Source organism: Callionymus lyra, chromosome 13, assembly GCF_982586985.1.
Source record: "Callionymus lyra chromosome 13, fCalLyr1.hap1.1, whole genome shotgun sequence".
Lineage (NCBI taxonomy): Eukaryota > Metazoa > Chordata > Actinopteri > Syngnathiformes > Callionymidae > Callionymus > Callionymus lyra.
This window is the reverse complement of record NC_141830.1, coordinates 16,349,446-16,366,915: the sequence shown is the minus strand read 5'-3', so window position 1 is coordinate 16,366,915 and position 17,470 is coordinate 16,349,446. Positions and strand designations below refer to the sequence as shown.

Below are 17,470 nucleotides of genomic sequence, written 5' to 3'. Positions count from 1 at the left end.
GGAAGTGTGGCTTCCTTTAGTTGGGTCACACGGGGCCAAAGGTCAACCAATGGGGTTCAGTAGATCATGTTGCTGCAGAAAGCCATGGCTCCTGTCTGGAGGTGCCCCAAATGTAGCGTGACGGCCTCGTCAGCCATGGAGGACATAATCTATTCTCAGAAATACCAGTTCTATACAACTCCAAAAAAAAAAAGGTTGGGCTTATATTGATCTCATGGAACGTTTCATAGAAAGATTTGTTGTTGAATAGAAAAGTGGCTTTCATTAGATAAACAAAAGTGTGGATGATGTTTGGTCAGGTTTTGGATTGAGAAGTGTGTTCCCGGTCAAATATTTCCTAGCTCTGGACCCGCTGTGTTATCTCACTCTGTCAGGTTTAGGAATGAGAAACAGGTGTGTGTGAATTGTGGCGATCTCTCTGCCGGATCCTCCTTTACGCCTTCAGAGTCTGTTTATGAAATAAAACGATTATATTCTTTTTTTTCTCACTTAGGAAAAAGCCATATTAAATAGATAAAGATTAACATGAATTAAGACAAAGAACTCCCTTGTTTTTCCTGCAATGGGGGAAATTATCAAAACAGTTAGATTTTCAGTTTAAGATAATCATCCAAAACAATGTTTCAAATAGATTATTTTGGAGTCAAAGGTCCAGCGTGTGGCAACAAACCAGATACAAGAGTGAAAAGTTCATTCAGATCATGTGTGAAGTACTGAGCGAGGATATATTGATCAACAAACAAACAATAGTGATGAAGTAGAGCAATCAATCATCAAATGAACAATGATTAACAATCAACACTTATAGATACTACAATATCAGCATATCATGGGTTTGAGAAGTTGAACTACTTCAGATGGAATAGATTGAATCATTATTTTTTTTATAGAAAAGAAACGTTTGTATGACGTCATGGTTAGTTTAAAAAAAAAAAGAAAAGATATTAAGATCGTCTCCACATCCCCCCCTGTTGCTTCTCTCGCCCCTTCCCCCCTAACACAGGAGTCAATTTTCACACACGCACATACCTGCCCACCCCCTCCACACGTGCACGGAGGGGAGGTCTCTCTGGTTTTATGGTTCTGGAGCAGACGGAGTCGCTCAGTCAGTGAGTCAGTGCGCCAGCAGCGCGCACACAGTCGTGGATCTCCTCCCGTTCACTTGACTGGGATCACAACAACAAGAAGAAAACGGATAAAAACAACCTTAAAGGTAAGAAAAAAACAAATTGTGTTATTATATATTATTTTTGTGATGATGTCATTCATGCGTGTCCTGAGCTGTGGAAAGTTTTAAACCAGTTTTTGGACTCTAGTGGACGCACATGTGAATCGTAGTCCATGTAAACACTTCCCATTATATTTAAATCACAATTTAAATTTGTGAATTAAGAGTGACATGTTTCTATGTATTTATTATATTTTTAATTTAATTAATAAACATAATTCTTATTTTATTTAAAAAAAAAGACTTGTATAGGTATCTTTTTAAATCACGATTTTGGATATAATTTAATGAGAAAGTGTCACTTAGGTATCACTGCAGTAAATATTTACCTTTGGATGAAATCATTGCCACGTGACATTTAATCCATACTAAAGTTAATATCTGACTCATTAAACTCCTTAATCCGTCTTGCAACAACTCGCCAAACAACCTCAGGCTCACCTTGAAAATATAATGTCTAAATATTTATATATATATATTCTATTATATATAATATTATATATTCACTCTTAATTGACTCATTAAAAGTGTCTATAATATGTATATGTTGTATCTTTAAAGACACTTATAAACAGCATACAATTCGTTTTAGTTTCTTCCAATACTTGTATATATTTCCAAAAAAATATCATATCAATACATGTTTTTGATATAAATTAAAGAAAGGCAAGGTGTTACAAAGCTGCAATAAATATTTACATTTGTCTGGAATCATCCAAGCGTGAAGGATCAGAAATCTCCAGGGAATAGAACAACGTTTGGAGATCTTAGCTAAAGTTAAATCATTATTCCTCTAATAAATTGTGTCATTATTGTCAGTGCAGTTAAGCGCTAAACACGTCATTCATTCGAACCACCTGAGGGTCAAACCTTTCGCCCTCTTACCTCCCCCCTATGCTTTGATTCACTATATTTAAGAGTCAGTTTTGGATGAAAAGCCCAAACATTTTAACAGCGAGACTAAACAGACCACACGTGTCCTCCAAACCCATATTTTTCAAGGTGAGCCTGAGATTTTGTGGCGAGGAATCAGAGGGGTTGTTGCTGTAGAAGACGGATTAAAGGAGTTAAAAGAGTCTGATATTAACTTTTGTATGGTCTGAACGCCAAGGACCTCGTGGTCACTAATGCATTGAAGCATTGCTAGCATAAACATTGTTTCTAGTCAGGCGTGTGTTTACCAACTGTTGGCATTTACAAAAACTTTGATTTTAAAATGATCTTTTCGCAGAGAAGATCATAGAAAAGTGGTAATGTTTTTGCTCCCAAGAATCTAAATGGAATTTACTATAATATGGATACTTTCTATTTAGGGTCATGTGTTTTGCAATTTGAAAAGAAAAAAAGGATAACGTTTGAACAGAAGTTTTCAAAGTTATCTTATTAAAAGTAGAGGAGTATCTCCTGGAACACTTTTTTACTAGGTTGCTTAAACTCACCTCAAGACTTTAATTGAAATACTCCAAAACCAAACATGAAATTAAGTTGAGGACAATATTAACGCCCTCTTCTTCATTATGAATTTAGCTAGAAATAGTTGAATTATTACTGAGTTCTTCCTTTAAACATGATTTTGTTTTATCTATTTAATGTGATAATATTTGATATTTTCTCTACTTGTTATTACCTCAAGACATGTGTTATTCAATTACTTCAGCAATTATTACTGGAAATAAAAAATTGTTTTGTTTATTGAGTCTCCACCATATTCCTTCAGGCGCTTGTAAAACTGAGTGACGCATGATGAGTTTTTCTCTTACGTCATGAACGTTCGAGCCAGCTCCTCCCAACCGTTCCTCTTTTTACCCTTCATACTTTTTTCAATGTTAAATCACACTAGCTAAGAGCTAAATTGAGAAGCATTAAAAACACCTCCAAACGTTACCTGTCTGTCATCTTTTTAAAGATTTAGACACAAACAAGGTTTGATTCAAAATGATATTGTGGGCGTAAACCGACACTTGTTATGTGTCGTCTGATGCGGCAGGTGATGTGTTTGAAGCTGCTGGAGAAGCAGACTGAGACAGTTCCTCCTGTTGGTGAGCTGATGGCTCGAGGGCACAGACCGGCACCTCTACTGTCTCGTCTCGCTGACATCATTAACGTCACTAAAACAAACGCAGTGTTGATTTTCCTCTTGCTTTTCCGAGGCTCCTGGCATCTGTGGTGGTCATAACCAAGTGAATTACTAATGATGGATTGAAAAAATATCTTCGAATAAAAAAAAAAAAAAAAGGTTTTGGGAAAACAATTTGATAAATTTAACAGAATTATAACAGTCACAAGAATCATAACTTAATTTCTTGCTCTCTTCCTTGCATTTTGAGTTACTTCATCCTTTTTTTTCCTGGTATTCCATCTTCATCTGGGCAGGTCCAATACTTCTGCATTCAGAGGAATCAGTTGAGGTGGCTTGGGTGTCTGGTTAGGATGTGTCCGAGGTTTACTGGTGATGTGTCCAGAACATGTCCCACTGGGGAGAGCCAGGACACGCTGGAGCGTCTTTGTCTCTCTGCTGTCTTCACTTGTTTTTGGAGCACCATAACAACCCTGAAACAATCCTCATGTGTGTCTGATCTTCAAAGATTCAGTGTGAACTAAAACACCTATAAAACATTTCGGAGTGGACCTCCAGGTTACGGCGGGAAGCTACGGTTGTTAATTAGAGGGGGGGGAGCAACTATATACAGTTTGGAATGACATCATCTGCCCCCTGGCAGCCTTTATGTATTAGTGTGTGTGTGTGTGTGTGTGTGTGTGTGTGTTGTCGAACGGCAGCTGGTTTGAGAAGTTCAGGATTTGGACTTCAAACACTCTCACACAAACGGCGAAGCTTATAATTTGGCTTTATTGCTTTTTTTTTCTTTTTCTCGCCCCGGTTGGGGTCATTGTTGCTGTTGTTGTATGGGAACTTCCTCACTTCATTTTTCAGGAAGATCAGTTTGTAAAGGTGGAAGTACTCGTCAAAACGGTTGTAGCTTCTGGGCTCCATCCGGTGTAATCATGTTATTTTGCTTGGAATAGATCTGGGAAATAAAGCTTATTCAATTTGGTCCGTTGACTTTATTGGTGGATATCAGTCAGTGTTATGAATCCTTTATGTATGAATGGACAATGTTTATGTACAGGAGCTAAGTGGTTTCTCCAAAAACATGTGTCTGGTTCAGATAAGATAAGTGGCTGAAGTTAAGGGAGTCATCTCTCTCCTGTTACGTCACGACGCTCTCGCCCCCAATCCCTCCATTATTCACCACGACGACGAGAGTCTTGAGAGCCGATCCGACAGATCTCCGTCTCCTGATGGTTCCCCGGCGTACGCTTGACAGCTGTGCGAGGAGCTCTTCTCCCCATCGCTCTCACATCCCCGTAATTGTTCACAGTCCGGACCGGGCGCCTCTGTAGCCCTGCCACATCCCATCATACTCACACGCCGCCTCACTGTGGCCGCTCAACCGTGGGGAAGATGACACACAACGCCCGGGACGTGGACGGCAGAACCGGGGCCCAAGATGAACTTTTCGCTGCAGATGTTGTCTGACAGGAGGGAGGTAGAGGAGGAGAGGAAAGACGGATGGATGGATGTTTGGGGGGACTCCTGTTGTAGCACCAGGAGTCTGTTTGTGGAGCCTGTTGATCAGTAATAAGGACGGACAGCTGGGCAGGTTCAGGGGAGGTGAACAGCTAAACATACATGGCATGGAGAGAAAACAAGTTTCTTTGGTCTTTGTCACTTGATCGTTTTCTTTGAAATCAGAATCAAATTAGATTTTTTGTTTGCTTGAATTGGTGGCTTATGAGTAGAAGTATGCTCTTTTCTATTTTGACGGGAATTTATTTAACAATGTTACAAATAAAACACGTAGAAAGATCTTAGATATTCAGGAGATAAAAGTTAAACATCCGAGAGTCAGGATTAGATGATTATTCAGCTTGAGTTGAGGCAATATTCTTAATTATCGGACTATTTAAGGTAAATACGGTATCCATTAGAAATGAATCCAACATGTTCCTACACTATTTATGCTCCAAACAGTGGGTATTACACCAAGAACCCCATGACCGCTACTGTCTACCTGGTCATAATGAATCTATGAATGTTGAGTGCAAATACTGGCCAGACCACTCTCGACTTTCCCCTTCATACAGAAGGTACCAAAATCTATCTGCTCTGGGACAAGGTTACAAAAATGTGCAACTTAACTGACAGAAAATGCCGTTTTTATGTGGACGAAAAAACATGTGCAAGTATGACCAACACTGAGATAAATGGCTACTTACTGCTTCAAAAGTTTTGAGTTCATGGGGACAACAGTGCTCATGCTTAACCTTTTTTAAAAACAAAAAACTCAATTTTAGTTGAATTGCTAAACTGGTTTGCCTCAGTTTGCAGAGCCAGTTTTCAAACATTACTCAGCTGCGCTCATGGTAAATCAATATTGGCTGATTTAAAAGTGGCCTAAGTGTGTAGTGACACAGCAGGGGGGAGTTTAGCACTTCAGTCATACATGACCCAGCGGTTGGGGACACGACACAGCTGGATAAGCGTTAAGCTGCAAACAGCCTCGTCACAAATCCTAAAAGTCTCGGCATTTAATGTGTTCTGTTTGAGTGAGACTAAGATAGAAGATTTACATCAGCGATGTCAGTCTTGCTTTAGTCGTTCGCCATTGGTCACGGGAGACTTCGTTGTTGTCAACGTGTTGCCGCTCAGGTGTGTAAAGAGACACCTGAAATTTGTCTCCGGGCATTTTACAGTTTACCAGCTGCGGCACTGAAACTGTGGCGAAGCTGACATTTTGCCCGGCAGAGTGAAAAAATCCGCCGACTCGGTGAAATGAAACATCTGGCCGCCCGCCATACAAAGCGCTCTTTGAGAGCATTCACACCAGCTGAGAGCTTAATGAGGCTTCACAGTGTGCGAGCAGACCTTCCTCGTTTAAGAGAGATTGAGGGATGGACACGGATTCGTGGCATATTCACTACTGGTGACAACATTTTGCAAACTGAGACTAATCCTGTGAAACAAGTGCAGATTAGGATGGTTTTATGATCACATTTTTTTTTACTAAAAATAATGAATTATTGAAGAAAAATATATGAACTGTTTCTATTATATAAAGATTTTTGTTCTTGGAAGAGATGCTCGATTAAATTATATAGTTATAGAGGCAATACATAACTTCAGTCCCGGCATCGGTATCGGTCTGGTACCCCATTTGTTACTGGGCATCACGGAACATAAATTTAAAAAAATGATGCTCTATTTATTGTAACTACCATTATTGTGTTTCATTTAGAAAAAGAAAATGGATTTTCCCCAAAATGACATTAGTGTGTGACTAGTGTAAATGAGTGAAAGAGTGAAACTATAAAGCTAGGAGACACACACATAAAGAACACCATCGTCAGCATACAATCAAATAAACAATGATGCAAATACATTCTGTTGTAACCAGAGCTCTTGCCGATTTAGCGATATGTGGAACAAAAAGTGGTACACAAAAAGGTTGGGGACCCATGTAATAAATTATATTTGCTTTCATCAGATTTTTCTTTATGCAAGGAAGTAAAACGATGTCGTCTGATTCCTCACCCTCCAAAATTCATGTCCTTATGATCCAGCTGACAGATTCTGGACGTTTAAAACATCATCTATGATGTACCAGGTGCACGTCATCCTCACCTAAGGAGGTCATCGAATCACTCATCGTCAGTGAGGTATTAACATTCCAGCTCTTGAAAGCTGGCACAGGTGGATTATTACACTTCGTGACACCTGGTATCGCGTTGGTACACACAGCCACACGTCATTTTTATCTCCCCTTATTATAAATGTTGCTGTAGTTATCTTCAGAAACGTCTGTCTTCCTGTGTCCAGAGAAGAAAAGAGAACTTGTCCGGTGTTTTGATAAAGTCAAGCAAGAATGTGTGCCTGTTATCTCAGCTGACTTATGTGTGTTTGCTCGTGAATGGGTGTTACTGCTTTGATAGAGACTGACAGTATCTGGCTCTTACAGTCTGATAACCCTTTTGTTTCCAATGAAATAGTTTGACTGTTTATATTCAGAAAATATTGGTTAAACGATTCTTATGAAAGGCTTGTTTATTCTGTGGAATCTGTTACCCAGATATGGTTGTACATGTGTGTACAGGGCAACCTATTAATTAAAATTGCTTCCTGTATAACTTGTTTTTCTAACTTGTATTAAAACGAAGGCAAAATTTTACAATTGGATTAACAATTACAACTATTACATGAACCTATTTATTCTTTATAATGAGTCGATACATGGTTGCTTTATACAAAATGCATCTTTTAGTGAACGGCATCATTTATGGTTTACTCACGCCGCTGTGTTTTTTTAGCCTTTGGCGAGTCGACCACAACCCATCCATGCAACTGTAAATAAACTGAAAGTTTAATACCTGATTGGATGTCTACAGCTCTTATCAGTGACATCTTGGTGTCTGCTCGACCCCGACTTCTTTAGCTAGTTGCTCCAGCTCTCAGCTGTCCCTGCAGTCGTTCACTTTGAATGACAAAAGAGGGGCAGCATCAAGTTAACAGTCTATCTCGCCTGTTTTATGGCCTGGGTGGAGGTCTATTTAAATCAGGGGTCCCTTAAGTCGCCCCAGGTGGCAGACTGCTGTCCCACACGAGTGAGGAGAAAGGCCTAGGTAGCGTGGAACAGTAGATCGGGCCGTCACAATGGTGTTTGGGATTTACAACCGGCTTGTCTTTAGGGCAGCAGTGGCCCCATGTGTCTTGTGGCTCCATCCCTTAGATTTTATTGTCACCATGTTGTTATTTGTCTTCTTGCCTCCCCAGCTAATGAGGCAAAGGATCTGGGTCAGGGCTTACATGGTGGAGGACCATTGTTGTGTGCCATTAATAATGTAAAGAAAGAATAGTGTGTGTCTTTTGTTTGAGGCATTGAGGAAGACGCCGCTTTTTCAGGCAGCAGACTTCAAATTCTATCTCTAGTTAATGAACAAGCCGGAAAATAATCATGAATTCCAACTCATTAGTGTCTGGAGCTAACACACAGACGTGGCGTCAATGTGGGCTTTGGAATCGGTGTAAACGCCTGGGTGTTTCGTGCCATCATCACTCAGCGTCGCCCTGGATAATGGTGCCAGATGTTGTCATGAATAAAGGAAGAAATGTAGATTGTCAGAGAGAGAGATAGAAGAGGTGCATGTTTGACAGCAGATGTCTCTCATCTGGCTTAAGATGAATTCGACTAGTAAGCCTGCTGAAGGATTCCCATCGACGTCCACGGGGGTCCTCCATAGTTTATTAACCTGTGATCTGCTGTCGATCTCATTGGATAGGTATCCCACGGAGGGACTTCCTTTAACCTTGTCATCCAAGTCCAGCTGCTTTGTCTTTGGATACACCAATTTTCTCTGAGCTCTCTTCAATACTTTCTGGACCCCTCCGCGCACTGCTTGGACATATGACTAATGAAGTGTCCCACTTTTATCACAAACACATGATACCTGTGTTTTGGACTCAGCTAAGCAACTATGGCCCGTTTCTGCTGAATGAACATCCCGATGCAAAAAGTGGCATAAACATCTGGTTCCTCTTTAGCGGCATGGGGGCGCCTGGTTAAGCCTCCCCTGCAGGGAAATCCATCCGCTTCACAGAGAGGACATGACAGAAGGGGGAACGTTAGATCAGTCCAATGGTGTTTTTCTAATAAACAATAAGACCATAATGATGTTTTCCAAGTAAATGTTGGTATTCTATCTTTACCTTGCATGTCTAACACCATGGATGCTTTATATTTACCATACCATTGTTGGTTTGAACAAAAAGATACTCTTTCATTCAAAAAGAGGAGATTATTTCTTTCCTAGTTTGAACTGTAGAAAAAATCATTTTTTTAAAGTTCAACAACTAGTTGTATCATCCCAAAAAAGGTTTTCCATGAAACAAAGTGAGAAATATCAATAAAGGACTTCTTAAGTAAGTACCTAAAGAAATGTTTAGAAAATATTTAATAATATAATATGTATGATAACATCTAAATATATTTTGTGTGTAAAAAGCCTATAGGTTTATATTGCAAAACCTGTTTTTATGTACAACAACAAAGTTTAAATCTCATATAGCAACGTTTGAGTTCGGTCTACTCTTTCTACATTATACATTCTACAAAAGAAATTAATGTATCGACGTCTATGATTTTTTGGGGGGTGGATTTTTGCCAGGTCAATTTGTTACACCTAATGGATAAAAAAAGATGATTATGCAGTAGGACAAGTATTGTGATTCATAGCCGGGAGGGAGTTCCGGTGAGATTATGTGCAGTAAAGGTGAGGGGGGAAATGTAAAGGGCTCAGAGGTCAATCACGACCAACAGCGGGAGATAAAGGGAGTCGCGTAACAGGAGAAAAATCCTCGGTTCTTCTCACGCTTTTCACATCACAGTGAAGGTGCTAGCTACTAATTTGGCTTATTATGATCAATGGACCTAATGGAGGCCTTTGTTCCCCATTCAGTCCCTGAGGAGTGAGAGGGCGAGTGTGTTAGGGTGTGTTTAAATCCCAAGCAAAACCTTGTAATGCTGTCCATTTAAAACACCTTTGTTTTTTTTCTTTAGATGAAACAGTTTGAACCATTTATTTATACCTAAATGGAATATCTACACACTTAAATTTTTTAACCATCTTACAGTAGATGTTACTTATTGTCAGTGTACACTGTCAAGACTTCCAGTTCAGTAGCCTGACATCTGGAAAACTGAGACGAAAACACACCCCGCCTCTCCTTCTTTGCAGATTTATGGGGTTGTTTCATTTTAGAGGTCAATGCCATGAAAATTGTGGTCTTGGTGGAGAACAATAAAATGACTTGTGCTGTAAGACTCATGACTCTATTGTGAGTTTAGAAAAAGGGAAAGGATGAATATTCTTTTTTTTTTCTCTCAAATACTATGAAATATAGCAATTGAGATTATTTACTAAACGGATTAGTATAATAAAAAGGTTATTCCCTCAGGGAATCAAAACAAGCCCTTTTTTCGGATCATCACTGACTCATTAGTATGAAGCAGAGCAAACCTTCTACTGGTTGGATGTAGAAGTATGATCCCCCACATATCACAACCGCACCTCTTAAAACCATTTGTAGAAACAAATCTGTCCTGACAAGAGAATCGAACATAAGACTCTTCTGTCTCAGAACACTACCACCCACCTGGGCATTCCGGTGCCTGTGTCAACAAGAACATAAATATTCCACCATGCTTTGTTTTCTTGTCACAGTCAGTTTGAAACATATCTGTTTGCCAAGCCTTGTGTTTTAAATATTAATTCAGCTTTTTACTACATGGATAAAAGATATAGGATTCAAAGCAAGGAAAGTATCAATTCATATCATACATGTTACACATGTTCGTGTTGCCAGTTCAGCCCTTGAAAATCCTAATACTGGTAACAATTTTTGGGTAATTGTATCTTTAATTAGTTGATTTAGATATATTATTTTGGTTTTATTTTTGGCTGTGTGTACCAACGCGATACCAGGTACCATATCATGTTAGATGAGTAATACCTATCCAGCTCTGTAATGTAACGATTAATACATCAAGAAGGAACTATTAAGTGACCAGCCTCGGGCCACGTTTGCATGACGTTTCAACACATCCATCAGACCAGAACTCTATACCTACAGGAAACCATGTAATGCTATTGATTTAACACAACTTTGAAATTGAAATCCATTTGATTATGTATTCATGCTTTTATTTTCAGCACCCTGAAATCGTCAATCTTTCTGACTTCGTAAGGAATGTGACACATGAAGGCTAATAAAACAGAAGACGTTTTAACTTAAAAGACATTTAATTTAGAACCGAAAGTAACTCACCACACCGCCTGAACCCCTGAAGCAGAATCGTGGCAACATACTTTACATTATGTACTCGTTCTAGCAAGGCTGGAAGATTTCCAAGCTATAAATAATCCCTGCTGTTTATCCTGCTATAGGCACGAGCAGTCGCCCCTGGTAACAAATATTCATATGGAGCTTGAACAATATATCAGACTATAAATAGGGAAGCGACGCACGGTGTACTGTGTTTGGCTTAAAGTGTCATTTAGCGTCTGTTGTGGTTTGTTAATTTTAAAGGAAAGCTTAACTGTGACTGTAAAAGGGTTTATTGCTGTAGAAGTGAAGTGGTTTACTTAAGAAAACCTCAAGAGAGCAGAATTATAGACGCAGTAATATGCCTTGAAAAAAAGTAGAACTCAGCTGAAAATGTTTGGTTTTACATTTGAGATCTAGACAAGACTTTGTTTGTCTATAGAAGATATTTTCAGGTGTTGAAGTTCAGAATGAGAGGTTGCCGTCTCCCGATAAAGTCCAAGTGGTGTTTTAATTTAATGCTCACCAAATCATTTATAATTTACTACAGAATTTTTTTTTTCTTTATTCCATCTAGTCCTCCTAACTCACATGTCTTTTTCTGTTTTGCAGGTGAGTTGAGGACACGAACAAGATCCACATCTCTTCATCTGTCCATCATCGAAACAAGTGCCTAGATGCTGGCCACCTTCAGGTTCTCTCAACCACAACGGCTGCCAAACAATACAAGTCCTGACCCAGACTGCCTGCACAAAGCAAATATTTGACACCGTTATATCTAATTTCTCCCGGCAGCTGTCGCTGAAAAGATCAACTGCAAAGGAGACAGGGAGGAAAGAGAGAAGAAAACGTGGGGGAGGAAAAGCAACTCTTTTTAAGTGCACCCTGCCTGCTATTTCTGCTGCGCTGTGGGCAGCGAGCGTCTCATTTTGGAGTCTTCCTGGCTGACAAGGAAGGGCTTCCCAGTTCCCTGGCTACACAAATAGCTGGACAAAGATATCATTTTGTCTTTGCGCTAGCGCACAGCCCAACAAGGAATTTGCAGGCTAACTTTAGCTTACTCTAAAACAACGTTGAATTCTGAGGTCTTTTGAATTGCTACTTATCTTCTCCAAAAGAGTTGTGAGAAGAGAAATGAGCGCTGCTGTAATTTCAATCTCCCTCAAACGTCACCAATAGAAATTCTTCAGGACCAACGTCAACTCCTAGGGAGCTTCTCAGTGAAAAAAAGATGAAACCCTTAACACCGATTGGCTCCCCGTCCCCTCTGAGGCTCCTCAATAAAGGCCCGGATTACCTCCGCAGGCAGATAGACGGCGGTGGACATGGTCGCGCAATAAGCGCCGTGGAGCGGCTCGAGGCAGATAAAGCTAAATACGTCAAGAGTCAGCAGGTCATAAACAACAAGCAGGAGCCAATACTGGTGCCATGTGCCACCCCGCCACCCCTGCCTCGGCGAACCATTGCCATCCCAGGAAGTGTGAGCCCTCCACTGTCCCCATTCCATTCATCTGACACCCAATTTTCCTCCCTCTCACGCTCCTATACCTCAAGAGACGAAAATGAAAACAATGACTCAAGAAAGGAGAACCGCAGGACCTCAGTTGATGTCGATGCCCACAACAGGAGCAACATGAGGAATGTCCTGTCCCCCAGTCCAAGGACGCCAGGACTGAACACCTTGGTAGCGCCACACAGTGCCCCGGTCCTCAGAAGAAGCACTGGTAAACGCATGCTGAGGCCCGACTCTTTGCTCATCTACCGTCAGAAGAAAGAGTGCAAGAGTCCCACTGGTTCAGGTGTGGGTGAGAACAACAACATGGACCTCAAAGGTTACAGTTTTGTCCGCCGCCTCTTCCAAGGTTCCATGAGAGAGAAAAGCAGTGGTGGTGACAGCAAAATTCAAAAGATGGTCATCGGGGAGGAGAAAGCCACTTCACGAGAAGGCGATTCGCGCATGTCATGGACTAATGACAAAGATACGACAGATGGCGAGAGCAGGAGGTCGAGCAAAACAGACCAAGAACGCAGCTTAGGCTCCCCTGAGTCAATTCCAAGCCCAGGATTAACCTGTATATCTGACCATGTTAGCGATAAACTTATGAAAACTGTGAATGGCACCTGTTCAAGTAATGATGAGAACGATCCATGGAAACGGGCGTCACCTCCACCAACACCCAGAATGAAAATCGGGGAACTGCATCGTTCACAATCAGACTTGCATCTCCACAGCTCAGAGGCGATCTCAGAACAGGAACATTTCTTTGACTTTTGTGGGTTGGACATGGACATGATTGAACGTCTGGGAAAGGAAAACTTCGTCTCTGGGGCCAGCTCCATTGATACACTATCGTTGGCTCTTCGCAGCGTTGACGAGGATGTCTGCGGCGGCTCGGAGCCCAGCGAGTTCTCGCTTCACTCCGGCGACGGACTTTTTCAGGAAGAGCTAGCCGATCAAGTCCCCAACGGTGTGTCAATCATTGAGCGGAACGCTCGGGTTATCAAGTGGCTTTACGGGTGTAAAAATGCTGCTCGGGAAGGACCAAAAGAGTCCACAGTTTAGTCAAAGTAAAGTCCAATCAGCGTCGTCTTGAGCTCTGTAGACCATTAACCTGTGCCAACTAAACCCAAAGACACTGTTTTGTCCACTTGTATTCCTTCATGTCAATATCGTATTTATAGATATGGAAGTATTTTGTGCAAAACATTGTCCAACCATTTCTTCAAGCTGTTTTGAAATGTGTGCGTGCCTGTTTTAGAAGATTTTATATGCCGTTTGTGGCTCTTTTTTTTTTTTTTAACAGAACTGGATTCTGAACTGGTCTGGAATCAGAACCCTTCACAAGGCACATAAGGTTCGGACACAGTTTGATGCCACTAGCAACCACTCTTGATGAATAATTTAAAGTGGAAAACCACTAAGCTTTTTTTTTTTTCTGAACTGAAAAACTGTGGTGTCATGTGTGAAGTGAACCGTGAGTACCTCATTCGGAAATGTCCCAGTTTAGTTTGTCTTTTTTTACTCTTGAAACGCAGGCGTTGGAACACACGTGCGAAACACCCCTGGGGGGCTGTTAATGCACTGAACCGGACAGACATAGAGAGAGAGAGAAGAGAGTTTTATAGCTTTGACCAGATCCCACAGAAGTACCGCAGAGACTGCCGTACGGAAGCAGAATCATTTGTACTACTTTGTTTGATGAAGTTGATGTTCAGTATTTCAGTGTTTTCAACAGTTTCGATAGCTTTAATTGCCATTGATTGACAGCTAATGCTTCCTGAGTGCAACAACAACATGTCGACGAAAAGCAAAGAATCAATAACTTGATAGAGTACAACCAACTTCAATACATATTGTCCAGTGTGTTTCATTTCAATTCAAAAATACTGTATTCGTAATATTTTTAAGAGATAATAAGGAAGGTTTCAACTATTTTTAAGCTTATACATTTTAAAAAGACAGGTATATTTTTTATTTTTCTCTTTGACTTATGATGTTGTTTTTTTGTGTTAAAAATGATGCGTCCGTGGATCGGTGCTTTCATATAAGTCAGGACCAAGCAGATATCAGTGAGACAAATGTGAATAGATCTAATTCCACAAGTTATAAATGTTTTAACACCTACTTTTTTTTTGCCAAATATTGGAAGAAAGAAGTGTCATCTCTACAGTGACAGCCCCACATTATAAAATAAAAAGGTCACATTTTGTTACATCCCCACATGGATTGAAAACTTACTACAATTACAATTATTACATTTTTATTTACCAGGATAACGTACTTGTGTGTGACTCATCCTCCCGGCTCACTCCAAAAGCCTGCTTCCCATCAAACTGAGCACGAACAAGGGGGTTGGCATGTGTATTCCGATAAGCACAAATCCTACCTCACTCCATCCATCCAGCAGGGATTCTCACTTTATCTCCAACAAAAGTAGTTTGTTTTCTCTCCAGCTCAAGTTCAAGAAGGTCGTACTCAAAGTGGCTATATTTGTACGTGTGATTAACGAACGAAATAACACCTGACTCTGTTTCTCCACAAACCAGCATGTTTACAAAGTGACTGTCGGATTCGTTTCATGTAAAAGCTTTTTATCCCAAAGATGTTTTTATGATGAAAAAAACAAATAAAAAAATAAACCTATTAAATGTTGTCTTTTTGTCACTTTTTAAGGGACCTTGTTGATCTAATGGTTTCCAAAGATTTCAGTAGTTGTAGCTTATTGTTAAGCTGCCTAAATACATATATATACATATATATATATATATATATACAGTATATATATATATATATATATATATATATATATATATATATACACTCCATTGAACTGAAAGGGCTACACATGAAGAGAGGTGATTAAATGCTAGCACAGGTTGGGGCCTTTAACTGTTGATGTGCTGATGAAGCTTCATGAAGCAGTGTCATGTTGTTTAGAGGTCAGTAGGTGGCGCAATCACTTTAAAAATGATGTGATGTTTCATTAGAACAGTTTTTCAAAACAAAGGAAAATAATGCAGAGACCGCCATCTAGTGGATTCTGAAAATAATGACACTGCTTCATGAAGCTTCATCAGACCATCAACACTTTTAACAACTTATTAGGACCATTTCAATCTAAAATGTAAAAGTGTTGCCTCAGGCAAGGAATTTAACCTTTTTTCTGTGTAACATTTGGTCCGATGACTACTGGTTTTGACTTGTTTTGCACAAGATTTTTAACATCATAAAAATGTATTTTCACTCTGAAGATCTCGGAGCTTCATGAGTCGGTAAACAAGTCGGCCATGACTTCATCCTTAATCTTTTTAAGGTAATGCTTTAGCAAGTCAGTGATGGGACACAGTCTCGTCCTTGACTCTTCCTCCGACACATCACATCTCATTTTTCACATTATCTGGAGTGGAAACACGCTAATCCTTTTAGCATTCCACACATAGTGTACGCTAGAGTGAGCTGCAGCGGGTTTTTCAGACAAGAAGACTTCTGTGTCTGAGGCTGGCCATCTGACTCTCCACCCGTCTGCCAAATTTGACACTTCTTGGCTCTTCTTTGTATGGACCTGAGTCAGCATTTTTGTCAGAATCTTACGTAATGTGATGTAACTTTTTTGTTTCCAAGCAAAGGTCGGAGTACTAAACATAGTTACATTATCTTCCTTTTTTTTCTTTTAACACAGTGTTTTATCACGTTCATTTAATTTGATACATTATGGTTTTCTAATGTATTTTAAAGTTTTGGTCAATGTTTTAGTTTACTTAACACATACTATAAACTACATACAGTATGTCAGATAGATTATTTTTTGTTTAAACATTTATATGGAAATTGCATTACTTGTAATTATCTTGTTACAAAATGTAATTGTTATTATTATTTTTAATTATTTAATGGTCTTATTATAATACAACGTTTAATTTTATATTTCAGTAAAAAAAAACTTTAAAAATAAAGAAATTAAAGTGGATATAATGATTTTTGTTTGAATAGGTTTCAATTGTTCCTGATTCACTACATTTATTTCTGAATTATTAATTTAGGCTTTTATTCAATTTAAACAAGATTTAAATACATTGTATCTAGTCTAATATATTAGATAATGAATGTTGTTTCTCGGATATTTGCACCTCATTGTTTTTCTATGGTTTTAGATCATTTTAAAGTCTCATCCTGCAGCTCTGCAGCCTAAAACATTTCTTTCTGTCCCTCTTTAGCTTTTCCCCACAGCAGAAGAAAACAATGGACCTCCTGTCGACCTGTTTCTGTGTCAGAGTGTCTGACCGGAGGGTCCTGCTGCGACATCCTGTTTTGGGTTCATAAGACGGGCCTAAAACATATGGTGATGTTTTGGGTTTTTTCCTTTCTACCTCCGTCGGTAAACAAAGAGCCAACAGCTGCTTCGGGACGACACTTCGGATTATTACAGGATATGAAGAATGCTGAGCAAGCAAACGGTTTGAGGGGATAATTGGAGGTTGTTAGCTTATGACATAAATATGCTTTCCAAACGGTGAGAATGTTAAGATAAATTACAAACAACTGATGTAAGATAAAAACAACCAAAGATCCTCTTTTCTCTGTTTTTTTTTCTAAGTATTCTGGTTGGATGGCATTCAGGACTTCTGCAACTGTTGACAAATACGTAGTGTTCCCTTTAGAAGTCAAGAGTTTGAGGGGGAGCTTGGCTTCTGAAGTGTGTCAAATGTGGTCTAGTTCTTCAGCGCCGGCAGCTTCAGTGGACCGATGTCCACGCCTGAGAGAAGATGTGACTCAGAGATGGCTGCACCGGTGATTGGTCGAACATGTGTGGACGTGTTGCTAGGTTCGGCACAAATCTGCAAACACTACTGAGATAGTAGAAATT

At 39.8% G+C, this 17,470-nt stretch overlaps 1 protein-coding gene across 1 annotated transcript; it reads left to right on the top strand.

Annotated features, from left to right (window-relative positions):
* The first annotated feature begins 1,115 nt into the window (after positions 1-1,115).
* Positions 1,116-15,254, top strand: fam110d (family with sequence similarity 110 member D). Its single transcript, XM_087806123.1, has 2 exons — positions 1,116-1,213; positions 11,718-15,254. The coding sequence occupies exon 2, from the start codon at positions 12,337-12,339 to the stop codon at positions 13,666-13,668; it is 1,332 nt and encodes a 443-aa protein (XP_087662249.1). The 5' UTR covers positions 1,116-1,213; positions 11,718-12,336; the 3' UTR covers positions 13,669-15,254.
* The last annotated feature ends 2,216 nt before the right edge of the window (positions 15,255-17,470 follow it).

Coding starts and splice junctions, on each gene's coding strand:
- fam110d (XM_087806123.1), top strand. CDS start 12,337: ATGAAACCCTTAACACCGATTGGCTCCCCGTCCCCTCTGAGGCTCCTC.